Here is an 18,692-nt window from a genome sequence, read left to right as displayed (position 1 = left end):
TTTGCTTATTACAAATATGTTATTACAAAAACAGTTACAAATATTCAAAATACAAAAATGAAAGATACATTACCAATGGCTAACACTATTCATTTATCAATAACATAAGAACATAAGAAATAGGAGCAGGAGTAGGCCATCTAGCCCTTCAAGCCGCCCCACCATTCAATAAGATCATGGCTAATCTGAAGTGGATCAGTTCCACTTTCCCATTTTCTCCCCATAACACTTAATTCCCATGTCTATCAAAAACCTATCTACCCGTGACTTAAATATATTCAGCGAGGTAGCCTCCACCACTTCAACGGGCAGAGAATTCCAGAGATTCACCACCCTTTGAGTGAAGAAGTTCCTCCTCAACTCTGATCTAAACTGCAGCCCCCCCCCCCCCCCCCTTATCTTGAGGCTGTGTCCTCTAGTCCTGCTATCCTTTCTAAGCGGGAAGAATCTCTCTACCTCTACCCTATCCATCCCCTTCATTATCTTATACATCTCTATAAGATCCCCCCTCATCCTTTGAAACTCCAACAAGTACAGACCCAGTCTATTTAGTCTCTTTTCATAGTCCAACCCCCTCATCTCCAGTATCAGCCTAATGAACCTCCTCTGCACTCCCTCCAAGGCCAATATATCCTTCCGCAAGTGTGGCGACCAAAACTGCACACAGTACTCCAGCTGCGGCCTCACCAGTGCCCTGTACAGTTGCAGCAAGACCTCCCTGCTTTTATATTCTATCCCCCTCGCTATAAAGGCCAGCATTCCATTCGCCTTCTTGATCACCTGCTGCACCTGCAGACTGGGTTTTTGCGACTTGTGCACAAGGACCCCCAGGTCCTTCTGCACTGTAGCATGCTGCAGCTTTTTGCCTTTTAAATAATAATCCCTCCTACTATTATTTCTGCCAAAGTGGATAACCTCACACTTTGCTAACATTATACTCCATCTGCCAGGTCCTTGCCCGCTCGCTCAGCCTATCCAGATCTCCCTGCAGACTTTCCACACCCTCCATGCAATTTGCTTTTCCGCTCATCTTCGTGTCATAACCTATCATAACCTACAATTACTATCTTCTGTTTAGAAAGGGTTCATTGTCACTTGTCGTTTTCCAGGGCATTGCCCTCTAAATACATCTCAATTTACAAAGAGCTCAGTCAGGGTGTTCATTTTACAAGAGGCCAACCTCAAAGGCCTCTTCTTTTTGAAGACATTACACTACCCTGTCTTGGAAATACATTACCGATTCTTCTTTGTTGCTGGGTCAAAATCCTGGAAACACCCCCCCCCCCCCGCCGCCTCTCTAAAAAAGCATCTATAATTAGGAATGGCTGATGACATCCACATCCCATAAAAGAATTAGTGCCCTCGGTGATGTGACCACCAATGAAGAAGAATTTCTGTTGTGGGAGGAACATATGATGGGAAAGCTCTTTAATTATATTATAACACATGCAAATGATTATCCTTTCTGGTTTATGTCACCGGCATGGAGTGAGGAAAATCAGAACACCAGATCTTGTTGGCCAGATTCTTCTTTTCCGAGTAGCGTGGGATTTTGCTCTTACGTCACCGTGTGCCATAACGTATGTGGGTGCAAAATAGCTCCTAAAGTCCTCCACTGGCTGCAAAGCATTCTGAGATGTCTGGTGGTTGTGAATGGCACTATGTAATTCATTCACATCCCTTAAAAAATAACTGGACGAGTACTTGGAATGGCGTAACATTCAAGGTTATGAGCCAAGTGCCGGCAAATATGATTAGGTGGACAGGTCAGACCCTTTCATGTGTTGGTTCAGACTTGATAGACCAAATGGCCTCTTTTGCACTGTACGATTTTGTCATTCTGTAATTGTGAGTCATTGTTTCCTTCTTTCTTGCCCATTATCGTATATCATTGCTACAGTTAGTCAGAGAAAGCTAAACGCTCTCCCAAAAACTGATGCAGCATAACTTGCTTACAAAGAAATGTATTTATTTAACTACTGATATGGAAGTTCCAACATTTAGATTGTTATTTGTTACTGCTGGTTGCTATGTTAGTTGGTGTTCTAGTTGTCATATAAATTATTAGATATGCAATGGTGGCATCTGATCGCTACATATTTTTCTAATTTGAAGCAACCAATATGTTTATGTATGGTTGCTAAGATTTACAGTATTCTGCAAAAACAAACATTTTGATGCGGCTGGATTTGGGCTGGGTGCTTTTTTCCAAAAATAAATTGGAACATGGAAAACCATCACCGTTTTTTTTTCAAAAATATACTTTATTCATAAAAAATTTCAAATAAACTGTTGCAAATATACATGGCTTTGAATTGCGAACAGTGCAGAATCAAAACATTTTTACATTTTATACAAATTACAGTCAATACATTTCAATACTTAAAGCTATATACATGCCTCATTAAATTACTGTGTGCCGTTATTGCTCAGATTGGCACACAGTTATGCAGGTCGAGGGTATTCTGCAGTTCCCAGGCTCTTGGTCTGCCTCCATTAAAAGGCCTTATAGTGTGGCCTTTCCCCATTGTGCCTTTGCGGTGGCTGCCCCAAGCTTCAGCGTGTCCCTCAGCACATAGTCCTGGACCTTGGAATGTGCCAGTCTGCAACACTCGGTCGAGGGCAGTCCTTTCAGCTGGAAGATCAGCAAGTTTCGGGCAGACCAAAGTGTGTCCTTCACCGAGTTAATGGCCTTCCAGCAGCAGTTGATATTTGTCTCGGTGTGCGGCCCCGGAAACAGCCCGTAGAGCACAGAGTCCCGCATCACTGAGCTGCTCGGGATGAATCTTGACAAGTACCACTGCATCTCACTCCAGACCTTCTTTGCAAAGGCACATTCCACAAGGAGGTGTGCGACTGTCTCATCAGCCCCGCAGCTGCTTCGAGGACAGCATACGGTGATGTTGAGACCTCGAGCGTGCATAAAGGATCTGACAGGGAGTGCCCTTCTCACCACCAGCCAAGCCAGATCTTGGTGCTTGTTTGTCAGTTCTGGTGATGAGGCATTCTGCCAGATGACACTGACAGTCTGCTCAGGGAACCATCCAACAGGATCTGCCATCTCCTTTTCTCTCAGGGCCCCAAGGACATTACGTGCTGACCACTGCTTAATCGCTATGTGGTCAATTGTGTGTTTGCGGAAGAATTTCTCCACGAAGGACAGGTGCTGCGGTACAGTCCAACTACTCGGAGCGTTCCGCGGCAGTGTGGCCAGACCCATCCTCCACAACACTCGGGACAGGTAGAACCTCAAAAAGTAGTGGCACATGTTGTTAGTGTACCAAGGATCTACACACAGCTTGATGCAGCCGCACACAAAGGTGGCCATCAGGATGAGGGCGGCATTGGGAACGTTTTTCCCTCCGTTCTCTGGAGATTTGTGCATTGCTTCCCTTTGGACACGATCCATCTTTGATCTCCAGATAAACTTGAAGGTGACCTGGGTCACTGCTGCAGCGCAGGATTTGGGGATAGGCCACACCTGCGCCACGTACAACAACACGGACAGCACCTCGCACCGGATCACCAGGTTCTTTCCTGTCATGGAGAGGGAGCGTTGCTCCCACCAGCCCAGTTTCTGCCTGGCTTTTGCGATGCGCTCGTCCCAGTTTTTGGCACATGCCCCTGCTGCTCCAAACCACATCCCCAGCACCTTCAGGTAATCTGCCCTGACAGTGAAGGGAACAAAGGATTCGTCGGCCCAGTTCCCAAAGAACATGGTCTCGCTCTTACCCTGGTTGACTTTGGCTCCCGAGGCCAGCTCGAACTGCTTGCAGACATGGAGGAGCCTGCGAACAGACGAGGGGTCCGAGCAGAAGACAGCCACGTCATCCATGTACAGGGAAGCTTTGACCTGCGTGCCTCCGCTGCCTGGGATTGTCACCTCTTTGATGCCTGGGTCGCTTCTGAGGGCCTCGGCAAAGGGTTCAATGCAACACACAAAAAGGACGGAGGAGAGAGGGCAGCCCTGTCTGACTCCAGACCTGATTTGGAAGCTATCTGTTTCCCACCCATTGACTGAAACTGCGCTACTGATGTCTGTGTAGAGCAGCCGGATCCAATTGTGGACTCCCTCCCCAAAGCCCATTTTGGAGAGCACATCCATCATGTAGCTGTGCGATATTCTGTCAAACGCTTTCTCCTGGGCTAGGCTGATGAGGCACGTATCCACCTGCCTGTCCTGCATGTAGGCGATCGTATCCCTGAGTAGCGCGAGGCTGTCAGAGATCTTCCTGCCGGGTACAGCACAGGTTTGATCAGGGTGGATCACTGACCCCAGAGCAGACTGGACCCGGTTGGCGATGATTTTGGCCAGAATTTTATAATCCACGTTCAATAGTGAAATGGGTCACCAATTTCGAATTTCCTCCCTTTCTCCCTTCTGCTTGTAGAAAACCATCACCGTTAAGTCTTCGTCACATACCATCCTGACATATATCACTGTTCCTTCATCATTGCTGGGTGAGAATCATGCTCTCCTCTACTTTACAGCACAGTGAGAGTACCTTTGTCCACACAGACTGCAATAATTTGAACAGCAGTTTATCACCACCTTCTCAAGGGCAATTAGGAATGGGTTGTTTTCTCTGGAGCAGAGAAGACCTGATTGAGGTGTTTAAGATTATGAGGGGCATGGACAGAGAGAACTGGAAGCAGCCATCCCCCTTAGTTGAACAGTCAATTGTGAGGGGACAGAAGTTAAAAGTGAGGGGTGGGAGATTTAGGGGGGATTTGAAGAAAAACATTTTTATCCAGAGGGGGTGACAGTCTGGAATGCACTGTCTGGGGAGGGGGAGTGGGGTGTGTGGTGGAGGCAGGGTGCCTTACATCCTTTAAAAAGTACCTGGATGAGTACTTGCCATGTCATAACATTCAAGGTCAAGTGCTGGCAAATGGAATTAGGTGGGCAGGTCAGGGCTCTCTTTACCATATCACCATCCTGTGCAACAGCAACAAATGCTTCCTTCCCAGTGCCCTATAAAAGCAAAATATGGCAGATGCTGAAATCTGCAACTAAAACAGAAAATGCTAGAAAATCTCAGCCGGCCTGACAGCATCTGCTGGGAGAGAATAAAGCCGACGTTTAGATGATCCTTCGTCAGCTCTGACAAAAGGTCACCTAGACTTGAAACATTGGCTCTATTCCCTCCCCACAGATGCTGTCTGACCTGCTGAGTGTTTCCAGCATTTTCTGCCTTGGTTGCCCTAGACACTCTTTCCAGGTCAAATAGTGATGCACTTATATTTCTTTTGATTTTGTGTTTGACGTTCACAATGCAGTCTGCTCTGCACTCACAGATTGGGTAACTGTTCTGCCGAACATCTTTGCACTTTCCACAAGATGTCCTGAAGGAATTTACCAAGGCTCCTTTAGCAGGGCCTTTCAAACCCCTGCTCCTATCTAGAAGGACAACATCACCACCTGCAAGTTCCCCTCTGACCACCCTGACTTGGAAATGTATCAGTGGAATTCCATCCCTCACAGCACTGTTGGTGTACCTACATCTTGGGGATCGCAGCAGTTCAAGAAGGCAGTTCACCCCCACCTTGTCAAGGGCAACTAGGGATGGGCAATAAATGCCCATATCCTGTGAATGAGTTTCTGGTTTCCTGTCACTGTAATTCTTCACCTTACTCCAATCCTGACCGTATCCCCTCTCCCCTGCCCAGCCTCCTATAAGCTTAAGTAACAGAATCTCAGCATTCAGTTAGACACTTTACAGCTTTTTCAACCCAAAACTGAATTCAAAAATATCAAATCATGAACACTGCTTGTATTTATTCAGATAACTGATGTTAATGGTTCTGTTCTTGCCTTTCACACTTATTTTTGTTTATTTACTTTTCATATCACCGTCCCACGTTTGTCTTTTTCATTCTACAGGTCTTTTCTGTCAGAGGCACAGTGGCACAGAGGTTAGCACTGCTGCCTCACAGCGCCAGGGACCCGGGTTGGGTCACTGTCTGTGTGGAGTCTGCACTTTCTCCCTGTGTCTGTGTGGGGTTCCTTTGGGTGCTCCGGTTTCCTCCTACAGTGGGCTGGCTAGGTGCTTGGCCATGCTAAATTCTTCCTCGGTGTGCCCGAACAGGAGCCGGAGTGTGGCGACTGGGGGATTTTCAAGTAACTTCATTGCAGTGTTGATGTGACTAATAATTGTGCCTACTTGTGACTAATAAATAAACTTCATTTTAAGTTGCTTAAACCCTGTTACATCTTTTAACTTTTTCTAGTTCTGATGGGCCGTCATTGACCGAGTCCGTAATGCTTGTTCTCTCTTCACAGATATGTCCAGTATTTTATGTTTTTATTGCAGATTTTCGCAGAGTTTTTTTTGCTCAAATATGAAGCGTTTTCCCGGGTTTGGGCATTTTGGGACAGTTTGAAGTCATGTGTCAGCAAAGGTCGGTACACACACAAAAAAAGCACAGGATAATAGAGGTAAACAAACCCAAAGCGATCGATCTTTCGTGCACAGAATTAACATCTTCCTGTGAAATCCTAAACCTGAACAAACGTCACTCAGCACGGGAAGAGGATGAGACTGGCCAGGTTAAAGGCGGAAGCCAGTTACAACACGGTGTAGGGTTGCTTTAGGGAAGCGGGGGTCTGCATCGTTAACAACGAACAGCAGAGGTATCCGCTTGGGTTTTAATAGCTTCTCGTTGCCTCACGTATTCCCTTCTAGGACGTAAGATTAGTTTTCCGAAAGTGGAAACCAACTCCGCAGATTTGTTTTAAGATTACAGCACACATAGATGTAACACATTTTGACCAGCCTCAGTGTTACAGTGGCAATGTCACACTCATTTGCTCCTCATCACGTGCGTGTCTCCTGGGAACTCAAAATTAATATTGAAGAAGAAAACACGTCTGTGTTTATATAAATTAAAAACGGAATCCTGTTTTTTTTAAACTCCACAGATTGAAAATCATTTTGATTTGTTCAACTTACACCTCAATTCACATTTGGACTTGTGCAGAGAGTCAGACTGGAACAGTTGAATCTACAATTAAATTACACTTTCTCATCTATCCATATTATGTCTTATGTCTAGGCGTTTAGATTCGCTTTGACTTGGTGTTAACTCTTAATTTGTTTATATTCAACATATTGGAGTAATTCAGGAAACCGGTAATCAGGGACAATTTAGGGTCGAGCTAAAGGTCATACACTCTCAGTGGAACTTTACATGATATAAAATAAATTTAAGACCCGATGGAAGTCTGGCTAGTTAATAGCCAGATGTGTTAATGAATTCCGCCCCCCCCCCTCCAACTCCCCACTTATCAGTCGGATTCCAGATTTAATCACTGGTTCCTGTAACAGATGACTGGTCTCAGTCGGGGACAGGAGTAAAGGTCTTTTAATTGGTATCGGGAACTCGATCTGAGCGCGGAGCAGAGGTGGGAGGGAGGGAGGGAGGGAGCCAGGATTTCTGCTCCTGCTTGCCATCAATTGTCACCTCCCCTCCCAGGGGAAATCTACACCTGGTGAAGCTTGTTCAGGAATGAAATCAGATGCGGTGCCCTTTATGATGAATTCCTAGACGAGTGAACTGCTGGCCTCGGGTGAGCCAGTTTATCAGGAATTTGCTGGGGAGCAATGTCAGATATGGCCCTTGCATTTGCCACTTGAATGAATCTTGACAAGAAATCACATTTTGGTCCCCTTTCCTGGTGTAGTTTTGACAGCTCGGTGCTCTGAGATCAGGAGCAGATAGATAAAAGCAAATTACTGCGGATGCTGGATAATCTCAGCAGGTCTGACAGCACCTTAAGGAAAAAAAGAGCTGACAAATCTTTATCAAGGCTTTGACAAAGGTTCAGCTGGACGCGAAACGTCAGCTCTTTTGCTCCTTTACAGATGCTGTCAGACCCGCTGAGATTCTCCAGCGTTCCCTTCTGTTTTGGTTTCAGATTCCACAAAGGGTTTTCCAGCATTTTCTCTTTAGGGACAGAGAGGTGCTAATTCATCTTAACTTGGTTCGGCGCCCGCCTGGCTGCTCTGCACTCTCGATTTGAGAGAATGAAGTTGCTAAGTTATAGACTGACTCAGAATCACAGAAGGAGGCCATGCGGCCCCGTGTGCTGAAAGTGGGGTTTCAGAAGCATCGATTGGCGTGCTCCCGTTAGCCGAGTGAATTCTCCAAGGCTGCTGGAACCGATATCACATTGGACTTGACGGTTTGCAGAATTGATTTGTGCTTTTGTTTTAGGAGGTACATGTAGTTCCTCCGCTCAACTGAGCGCTTCACTGTGAAACTCATTAGCTCCTGCAGCCGGTTCTGTAACCCTATATTCGTAGAACAGCATCACATCAGAAATGTGGCAGTTTTAAGGCGGTAACTAACTGCTCTGGACGAGTGATGATCTATTGCAGTTGGGTGATTTTACGTCTTTTTTTTACAATCTCTTGTTTAGACCTATCAGTGTCAAGGATGTTTTGGACAAGGCACAAAGCGGGAGAAATATTATGCATCCAAACATCTTTAAATGGATCTAATGGCGTGCCCACCCTTCAGTGCGAGGTCGAAAGGTTACCATAATCGTTCGGCTAACGCCGAAGCATAAATAGCCAGTCTGTTGGAGTGGATCACCGCAGAGGTCCCACTCCCAACACAGCTCAACACCTGCCCGCAGTGACAACCCGCTCACGGCTCTACATTCAGTGAGTATTTACTGCCCTGCTGTACCAGAACAGACACCGCTACACCAGTTAGCCTGTATTTTCAGCTGATTTCCCTCACTTGCTGATTTTTTTTCTCTGTTTAATCTCTACGCTCGCTTTTGAGGGGAAAGTGTTCCACAACTTACTGCAAACAAGGATTGACTTCTCCTTGTGTTAATCTCCCGTATTGATTAAAATAAAATTAACAGCAGTCTCTGCTCTTCAGCAGGGCGAGTTAATTTAGACTTCAGCAATGCAACATTGAAACATTTCGTACAGTGCAGTACAAAAGTCAGCGACTGCTGTGACATGCAAACTCTCATTCTCGGAATTTTACATTTGTATCTTTAATGACTCTTGTGCACACACTAATCCTGTTTGTTTTTTATGTCCCTCAGAAGCAGTTATGGCGATGTATAAAGTACTGGGGACATTCTTGGTCACAGTGCTGAGCTGCGTGCAGTGCCTCCCCCTGGACGAAGAGGCCCTTTGTATGGCCGGGGAACGAGCCAAGTACAGCCTCATCTTTACCGGCAAGTGGAGCCGCACCGCCTTCCCCAAACAGTACCCGCTCTACCGACCCCCGGCGCAGTGGTCGCCTCTGATGGGTAAGTGCGTGTGTGTGTCTGTTAGCTCCCCCTCTGATGAGTGAGTTTGTGTGTGAGCTCTCCCTCTGATGGGTAAATGTGTGTATGTGAGCTCTCCCTCTGATGGGTAAGTATGTGTGTGAGCTCTCTCTCTCTGAGGGTAAGTGTGTGTGTGAGAGCTCTCTCTCTGATGGGTAAGTGTGTGTGTGTGAGCTCTCTCTCTGATGGGTAAGTGTGTGTGTGAGAGCTCTCTCTCTGATGGGTAAGTGTGTGTGTGAGAGCTCTCTCTCTGATGGGTAAGTGTGTGTGTGAGAGCTCTCTCTCTGATGGGTAAGTGTGTGTGTGAGAGCTCTCTCTCTGAGGGTAAGTGTGTGTGTGAGAGCTCTCTCTCTGATGGGTAAGTGTGTGTGTGAGAGCTCTCTCTCTGATGGGTAAGTGTGTGTGTGAGAGCTCTCTCTCTGATGGGTAAGTGTGTGTGTGAGAGCTCTCTCTCTGATGGGTAAGTGTGTGTGTGAGAGCTCTCTCTCTGATGGGTAAGTGTGTGTGTGAGAGCTCTCTCTCTGATGGGTAAGTGTGTGTGTGAGAGCTCTCTCTCTGATGGGTAAGTGTGTGTGTGAGAGCTCTCTCTCTGATGGGTAAGTGTGTGTGTGAGAGCTCTCTCTCTGATGGGTAAGTGTGTGTGAAAGAGCTCTCTCTCTGATGGGTAAGTGTGTGTGTGAGAGCTCTCTCTCTGATGGGTAAGTGTGTGTGTGTGAGCTCTCCCTCTGATGGGTAAGTGTGTGTGTGTGTGAGCTCTCTCTCTCTGAGGGTAAGTGTGTGTGTGAGCTCTCTCTCTCTGAGGGTAAGTGTGTGTGTGTGAGCTCTCTCTCTCTGAGGGTAAGTGTGTGTGTGAGAGCTCTCTCTCTGATGGGTAAGTGTGTGTGTGTGAGCTCTCTCTCTGATGGGTAAGTGTGTGTGTGTGAGCTCTCTCTCTCTGAGGGTAAGTGTGTGTGAAAGAGCTCTCTCTCTGATGGGTAAGTGTGTGTGAAAGAGCTCTCTCTCTGATGGGTAAGTGTGTATGTGAGAGCTCTCTCTCTGATGGGTAAGTGTGTGTGTGTGAGCTCTCTCTCTGATGGGTAAGTGTGTGTGTGTGAGCTCTCCCTCTGATGGGTAAGTGTGTGTGTGTGAGCTCTCTCTCTGATGGGTAAGTGTGTGTGTGTGAGCTCTCCCTCTGATGGGTAAGTGTGTGTGTGTGAGCTCTCCCTCTGATGGGTAAGTGTGTGTGTGTGTGTGCCTGTGTGTGTTAGCTCCCCCTCTGATGGGTAGGTGTGTGTGCGTGTGTCTGTGTGTGTGAGAGCTCTCTCTCTGATGGGTAAGTGTGTGCCTGTGTGTGAGAGCTCTCTTTCTGATGGGTAAGTGTGTGTGTGTGTGCCTGTGTGTGTTAGCTCCCCCTCTGATGGGTAGGGGTGTGTGTGCGTGTGTCTGTTTGTGAGAGCTCCCTCTCTGATGGGTAAGTATGTGTGTTTGCGTTAGCTCTCTTTCTGATGGGTGTGTGTGTTAGCTCCCTCTCTGATGGGTAACTGTGTGTGTGTGTTAGCTCCACAAATACTGCCCGCTCAATCTGACACGCTTTATTACATTTCTTTACATTCTTCTCACCCAGCCCGTCAAAGGCGCATGAGGATTGTCCCCCTCCCCCGGCACTGCGTCTAAAACCAATTTTAAAGTTAACTTTTTAAAATAAAGAATCCCCTTCAATTTTCATTGGCTCCAATAAACCCTGATGTAAGTGCCACTTTTCAAATGGATTTTGGTGATCGCACTGCCTCCTGGCGGACACCAGCTTGGATGGGGAACCGCTTCCTTTTCTCAGTTTTGAGGCTTCAGTTACTTTGTTACGTTGAGAACGGAAGAGTTTTTCTTTAATCGACCGAAGGATGATACTTCCAGGGAAAGTGTTTCCTTCTATTCGCAGCCGCACTTGTCACTCTGCAAATCATTGTAATTTTAATCGTTCCTTTGAAATCCTAGAACGGTTACAGCATTCGGCCCGTCCTATTTGTGCTGGCCCCTCCGAAGCAACAGTTCTGCTTGTGCCCTCTGCCTTGCTGCCTTTTTTCCATCTGTAGCCCTGACACTTTATCATTTTCAGATAATGATGCAACCGCTTTTTGCATGCCCCGATTGACTCCATCACACCCTCAGTTCCTGCATCCCAGGATTTATTTCCTTCCTGTAGCCATTTCTGTTTTAATTGCCTTCAATCTGTATCCTCTGATTCTCGCATCGTTGGGAACAGTTTCTCCCTATCCATTCAGTCCAGATTCCTCACGGTTTTGGAATACCGCAGTCAAATCCTTTCCCAAAAGCCCCAGCTTTTCCAACCTATTGAAACAACCATAGAACCATTGGAAGTTGCAAAGTGTAGAATGATATTTGTTGCTTTATATTAATGAGAAGTGTATTTATTGCTTTGGGATGACTTTTTAAAAAGTAAAATTAAAGGAACCAGTCACTATTTGGTACAGCCATTAACCTAGTTATCCTTGGGACACTCAATGTAACTGTTTGTATAAACGTGGCACAATGGTTAGCACTGCTGCCTCACCGAGCGGGGGACCTGGGTTCTATTCAGTGCTTTAGGTCACTGTCTGTGTGGAGTCTGTGTGCAGCCTCCGGGTGCTCTCGTTTCTTCTCATAGTCTGAAAGACGTGCTGGTTAGGTGAACTGGCCATGCTAAGTTCTCCTTCAGTGTACCCAAACAGGCGCTGGAGTGTGGCGACTAGGGGATTTTCACAATAACTTCATTGCAGTGTTAAATGTAAGCCTACTCGTGACACTAATAAATAAACTTCTGGTTAAACCTGAGAAAGATAAGCATCACTTTTAGCAATTGTGGGGGCAGCAAAGCACTGAGACTCCAGGGCTGTACTGCACTGGTCAGATGTGTTGTCTTTCGGATGACACATTAAAACCAAGGACTCTTGGGTGGATGTAAATATTAAATATTCAAAAATCCATTTAAATGGAACAACATCCATTTTAATAAGGAAGGGAGGGATTATTTGGTGAAATCTAAAAAAAGTTTTATTTATTAGTCACAAGTAGGCTACATTAACACTGCAATTAAGTTACTGTGAAAATTCCCTAGTTGTCACACTCTGGTGCCTGTTTGGGTACACTGAGGAAGAATTTAGCATGGCCCAATCCATCAAACTAGCACATGTTTTGGATATCAATGCTTTCAATTAAAAATGAGGAAGGGAAAATGTTCTTTTGAAAAAAATGTTAACTCTAAAACTAGCTTCAGAGGTACTCAAGCCCATCAGAAAGTTCTTGACACTATTTTGAGGAGTATAGGAGTCAGCCCTGGTCTCCTAGTTGTAGTATAAAGGGTTAATATAATATACTAATGAGTGATGTAGATGATGAAGTATCAGTTATATCAAACTGTCATGTGCTGGACTCCTAAGGGAATGGAACGCACTGCATTCAGGAGCAGCACGCCTGCTCTGTAACTGTTAATAGACTGGTTTAAAGCAAGTACCAGAGTAAGATTGCCATCTGATTGGGAAGATTGGTCATGCACACCTGTAACCCCAGGGTCCGCAGATTAAGGCGATAGTACAAAACTTTAGCCATTATTTTTATCCCTCAAACGTCACAAAATAACAGATTTTCTGGTGATTATCACCTTTGTGGGGAGAACTTGCTGTTCACAAACTGGCTGCCACATTTCTTACAACAGTGACTACATTCTGAAAGTAATTAATTGGCCCTAAAGCACATTTGGACACCCGAGATCATGATAAATGCATGTGATTTTATTTATCATTCCTACATAACATATTTTACTTCATAATGGGAATAGCATTGATAAGCGACCTTTTGGGTGTATTTTTATCCCTTTCTTGCTGCATTTGTACTTTGCTTTGACCTCTGACCTTGTTTGTCCCAGTGATTGTTGTTGTCAGTTATAGTATCACTTGAATTGTTTGTCCAATTTCCTTCCTTCCGGCTTTCATTCCCTTTGGGATAAGTGAATCTCTCACATCGCAAGGCTTTTCTCAGGAACACCTGTCTTTCAGAAGTTCATGGCCTTTCTTTATTTCCAAAAATATTGTTGGATAAAAATTGAATTTGCTTTCTTCTATTAAAAAATGCAATATGTGGAGTGAGACCATTTACTTTTGAGACAGTGGCCGTAAAATCATTATATCATCCACAGCTGAGGCTGAATGAAAAGATTTATTCCACCTTGCCTGTGACTGAATGGATTTTGCAGCTTTGCCTTCAAAGTAGAAGAAAATGCTCCATGCTCATCATTTGTGCACCCTAAAAAACTTGTTTTAAGCCCTGGATTAGTTGTTGACCTTGACTCAGTAGCAGTGCAGGAGGAGGTTCCTGGCTCACTATAGGATTTGATTTAATGTGGGTAATTCAGTGTAGTACCAAGGGCACACTGCATTTTCCAAGGTAAGATGGGTGAGATTTTGTACTGCTTCAAAATTAACTCATCGGCTGTGAAGTGCTCTGTGATGAGCTGATGTCATGAAACGAGTTGCACAAATCTTTCCTTGGGAAGCAGGGGAAGAAAGTGCTGATGGCTATTTTGTAAAGCTATTCTTAGTGAATGAAGTAAAGTTTTAAAAGTAAAGTTGACTTGTTAGTCACAAGTAGGCTTACATTAACACTGCAATTAAGTTACTGTGAAAATCCCCCAGTCGCCACACTCCGGCGCCTGTTCAGGTACACTGAGGGAGAATTTTAGCGTGGCCAATGCACCTAACCAGTATGTTTTTGGACTGTGGGAGGAAACCGGAGCACCGGGAGGAAACCCACGCAAACACGGGAAGAAGGTGCAGAGTCCGCATAGAAAGTGACTCAAGGTGGGAATTGAATCCAGGTCCCTGGCGCTGTGGGGCAGCAGTGCTAACCACTGTGCTGCCCATCTTAAAGACAGCCTATTTCCCTTAGTCAGATAAAAACTGGCAGCCTGGCATAGCCTCATATTTCTGCACTATCGGACAGGTTTTGAATTTACAGAATGATCATCAAGTTTTTTTTTTACACATTGTGAACAATGTGTATCTGATGGTGGATTAATGCTGTTTCTTTTTCCCGGGATTGCAGTATCATGTAATATATTGGAATAATACTGAGTAATTTATGAGGAGATGATGGTGTAGTGGTAATGTCACTCGGCTAGTAATCCAGAGGGCCAGACATAATGCTCTAGGGACATGGATTCAAATCCCACCAAGGTTGGAATATAAAAGCTTGTCTTGTTATTAGTGACCATGGGATCATTGTAAGAATCTATCCAGTTCACTAATGCCCAAGAAAGTCTGCCGTCCTTACCTGGTCTGGCCTATATGTGACTGCAGACCACTGGTTGACTCTTAACTGCCCTCTGAAATAGCCCAAGTAAGACATTCAGTTCAAGGGATGAGCAACAAACTTGACCTGGCCAGTGACACACAAATCCCATGAAACATTACATTATACTGTTTCCTCTGGAGCACAGCATTACGATTTCACATCATTGAATCACTGAAACAGTTTTTTTTCCCCTCTCTTCCTGAAACAGTGGTCAGCCACAGCAGCGATTACCACATGTGGCGGGTGGGTGAATATGCCAGCAACGGAGTACGGGAATTTGCGGAGAAAAGTGAGGCGTGGTCTTTGATGCGGGAGGTGGAAGCATCAGGCGAGAAAATCCAGAGTGTCTACGGAGTTTTCTCAGCACCAGCTATTCCAAATGGCGTAGAACAGACTTCAACGGAATTTGAAGTGCATTCCAGGCATTCTCTTGTGAGTAAAAGAAAAGTACTGCGGGTACTGGAAATCTGAAATGAAAACAGAAAACGCTGGAAAAACTCAGCAAGTCTGGCAGCATCTGTGGAGGGAGAAACAGTTAATATTTCAAGTCCAAAGATGGATTGATCAAGCAAAATGTGTTGGGTAATGGGATCAGGGCAGGAGTGAGGGATACAGGGGTGGGGGGGGCGGAGTGGTGGTGCTGTAGTGACCTGGATAAAATGCTCTTTGGAATGTCAGTGCAGACGTGATGGCCTAATGGCCTCCTTCTGCACTGTAGGGATTCTATGGTCCGTATCATTCTTCTTTAGCTCTGAATAAGTCATATGGACTCACTGTTAACTTTGTCTCTCCACAGACGCAGCCAGACCTGCTGAGTCTTTCTAACATCTTCTGTTATTTTCTTGTGTGAATCCACTTAGCTGTATTACTTAGCCATCAGTTAGTCTGTAACTTGACCTCCCTGGGAAATGTTCCATCATTTCTGAATTAACATATTAATATAAATTAATGAACTTGGGGAATTATTTATTTTTAAAATCATGTTATTCCTGGGAAATGTGATTTGTCCTAGAATAGTATGGAGCCATTTGGTCCATTGTGTAGATGCTGCCCTCTGGAAGGACAATCCAGCTAGTTTCTCTTTCGCCATAGCTCAGCAAAGATTTACTCTTCTGATAATTATTCAATTCTCATTTGAAAGCCTTGATTGAATCTGCTTCTACCACATGTTTGCAAGGGATCCAGAGATCCAAGCTCTGGGTACATTGGTTCAAATCACGTGATGGCAGCCAATTAATAAATCTGGAATATAAATCTCAGTAATGGTGACCGTAAAACTATGGTTGATGGTTAAAAACCCATACGGTTCATTAATGTCCTTGAAGAAAGGAGATGTGCCATCCTTACCTGGTCTGACCTAAATGTAACTCCAGACAGAGCCACAAGAATGTGGTTGGTTCTTAATTGTGCTCTGAATTGGCTGAGCAAGACAGTCAGTCCAAGGGCAATATGGGACTGGTAATAAATACTGGCCTTGCCTGTGACAGCCACACCCCATGGAAGAATAAAGAAAAAAAATCAGTGTACACAATGAGTGGCCAGGTTACTGTCACTTGTTTCAGATCATTACCAGTAATTAACATTATTCCAAGTGTATGTATTCATCATAAGGTATCACTTTGTGCAAAATCAGTTTACCCACTTATTGGTACATAGAAACATAGAAGATAGGAGCAGGAAGAGGCCATTCAGCCCTTCAAGCTTGCTCTGCTATTCGTCACGATCATAGCTGATCGTCCAACTCAATAGCCTAATCCTGCTTTCTCCCCCTAACTTTTGATCCCATTCACCCCAGGTGCTATGTCCAGCCACCTCTTGAATACATTCAATATTTTGGCATCAACTACTTCCTGTGGTAATGAATTCCACAGGCTCACCACTCTTTGGGTGAAGAAGTGTCTCCTCATCTCCATCCTAAATGGTCTACCCTGAATCCTCAATCTTTGACACCAGATGTTCTGCTTTCCACTTCTCAGTAGATGTTGCTTTGACTTTTACGCCAACAACCAATCAGCTTTGCTGCTCTGTTACCCTCTGCTAGAGTAGAAATGAGGGGACAATAGGAGTGTGATGTCCCTGCAGAGAAAAGATCCATCAGTAAATCAGTGCGGCAATGCAGGCCAGGAGATTCCTTGGATTTTTTCTGAGTTAATTGGTTTCATAAGAACATAAGAACATAAGAAATAGGAGCAGGAGTAGGCCATTTAGCCCTTCGAGCCTGCCCCGCCATTCAATAAGATCATGGCTGATCTGTCGTGGCTCAGTTCCACATTCCCGCCCTCTCCCCATAACCCTTAATCCCCTCTCTTATCAAAAACCCATCAACCCGCTTCTTAAAAATATTTAGCGAGGTAGCCTCCACCACTTCAACGGGCAGAGAATTCCAGAGATTCACCACCCTTTGAGTGAAGAAGTTCTTCCTCAACTCCGTTCTAAACCGCCCCCCCTTTATCTTGAGGCTGTGCCCCCTAGTCCTACTGTCCTTTCTGAGTGGGAAGAGTCTCTCCACCTCTATCCTATCCATCCCATTCATCATCTTATACATCTCAATGAGATCTCCCCTCACTCTTCTAAACTCTAACGAGTACAAGCCTAGTTTATTCAGCCTCTCCTCATAGCTCAACCCCCTCAACTCCGGCATCAGCCTAGTAAACCTCCTCTGCACTCCCTCCAAGGCCAAAATATCCTTGCGTAAGTGTGGCGCCTAAAACTGCACACAGTACTCCAGCTGCGGCCTCACCAATGCCCTATATAGCCGCAGCAAGACCTCCCTACTTTTATATTCAATCCCCCTCGCTATGAAGGCCAGCATCCCATTAGCCTTCCTGACCACCTGCTGCACCTGCAAGCTGGGTTTTTGCGACTCATGCACAAGGACCCCGAGGTCCCTTTGCACCGTCGCCTGCTGATTATAACATTATTATTTTCCAATAATTACTTCTATGATCTGTAATTGGCATAGGCATGAATAACTGAGAAGCAAAGGGTAAACAGAAAGCTACTTGTGTTGTTGGGTTTTTTCCTGCCTTTGTTTATGGCAGATCATTTAGGACATACTTGAGAATTTGAGCGGAAATGAGCTAGGTTCTCTCCAAATAGAATCGTTTTCTGTATGGAAGCTTTTGAACAGCTCCTTGTGGTGACTGGGTCTCTAGGAATAGAACAGAAACTGTTAATGTGCGTGTTATACACTTGAGGAGTACACACAGCTGAAGATAGGAAGGACAAGGGATTGTGGATTGAACAAGACCTATTGCTGCTGTTTGTGTTGCCAGGGCCCACTATTTAAAGGGATCGGAAAAGGGGGTTTCTGGCAATTCTGTGCCATGGACTGTCATGATCTGAATGAAAGTGGGTTCATAGATGTGCGCCTTGTTGGTGGTAACCATGTCCATGGATTTTGGATGAAATACAACTGCTGGTGATTGGAACTCCAGGGTTGAAACAATTGATTGGCTTGTCTGAGATCTTGTATGCAGAGGCCAAGTTGGAAAGACTGTTTGAATGTACATGGTACCTTATTTGTGCAGGAAGTAATGCAAGTGCTTGTAACTGTGAGGCGTACCTTTGGTGCACAGACTAATTAAAGTGAAATTTACCTCTTTTTGTTTGAAATAGTTATCACCATCTTTTCTAGCACTTCTTGGAACAAAATCCTTAACTATTTTTGTACCCTCTGGACGTAGAATACCTCAGTTCTTTAGAATCATAGAATTCCTACAGTGCCGAAGGAGGCTATTCATCTCATCAAGTCTGCACTGACTCTCTGAAGATGCATCTTAGCCAGGTGCACCCCCTGCCTGTAACCCCGTGCATTTACCATGACTAATCTACCTAACCTACACATCTTTGGAGTGTGGGAGGAAACCGGAGCACCCAGAGGAAGCTCATGCAGATGTGGGGAGAATGTGCAAACTCCACACAGACGGTCATCCAAGGCCAGGATTGAACCTGGGTCCCTGGCGCTGTGGGGCAGCTGTGCTAACCACATTCATGGGATGTGGGCATCAATGGCTAGACCACCATTTACTGCCTATTCATAACTGCCCTTGAGAAGGGAGTTCCTTCTCCAATT

General features: G+C 45.2%; 1 protein-coding gene across 2 annotated transcripts in view; it reads left to right on the top strand.

Annotated features, from left to right (window-relative positions):
- The window catches only part of spon2b (spondin 2b, extracellular matrix protein), an 86,030-nt gene that overhangs the window by 49,248 nt on the left and 18,090 nt on the right, over positions 1 to 18,692 (top strand). Inside the window, exons 1-4 of one of the 2 annotated variants that reach the window (XM_080199399.1) lie at positions 7,482 to 7,570; positions 8,423 to 8,669; positions 9,068 to 9,277; positions 14,826 to 15,049. In XM_080199399.1, coding sequence (XP_080055525.1) covers positions 9,076 to 9,277; positions 14,826 to 15,049 — 426 coding nt within the window. In that variant the 5' untranslated portion in view covers positions 7,482 to 7,570; positions 8,423 to 8,669; positions 9,068 to 9,075. Of the gene's footprint in view, positions 1 to 7,481; positions 7,571 to 8,422; positions 8,670 to 9,067; positions 9,278 to 14,825; positions 15,050 to 18,692 lie in introns of those variants that run through there. The other variant, XM_080199495.1, reaches the window with a different exon arrangement.

The sequence above is a fragment of the Carcharhinus amblyrhynchos genome, chromosome 1 (genome assembly GCF_965287045.1).
Source record: "Carcharhinus amblyrhynchos chromosome 1, sCarAmb.v2.hapA, whole genome shotgun sequence".
Taxonomy (NCBI): Eukaryota; Metazoa; Chordata; class Chondrichthyes; order Carcharhiniformes; family Carcharhinidae; genus Carcharhinus; species Carcharhinus amblyrhynchos.
The sequence above is the reverse complement of the archived record's forward strand: the minus strand, read 5'-3'. Positions and strand labels throughout refer to the sequence as shown.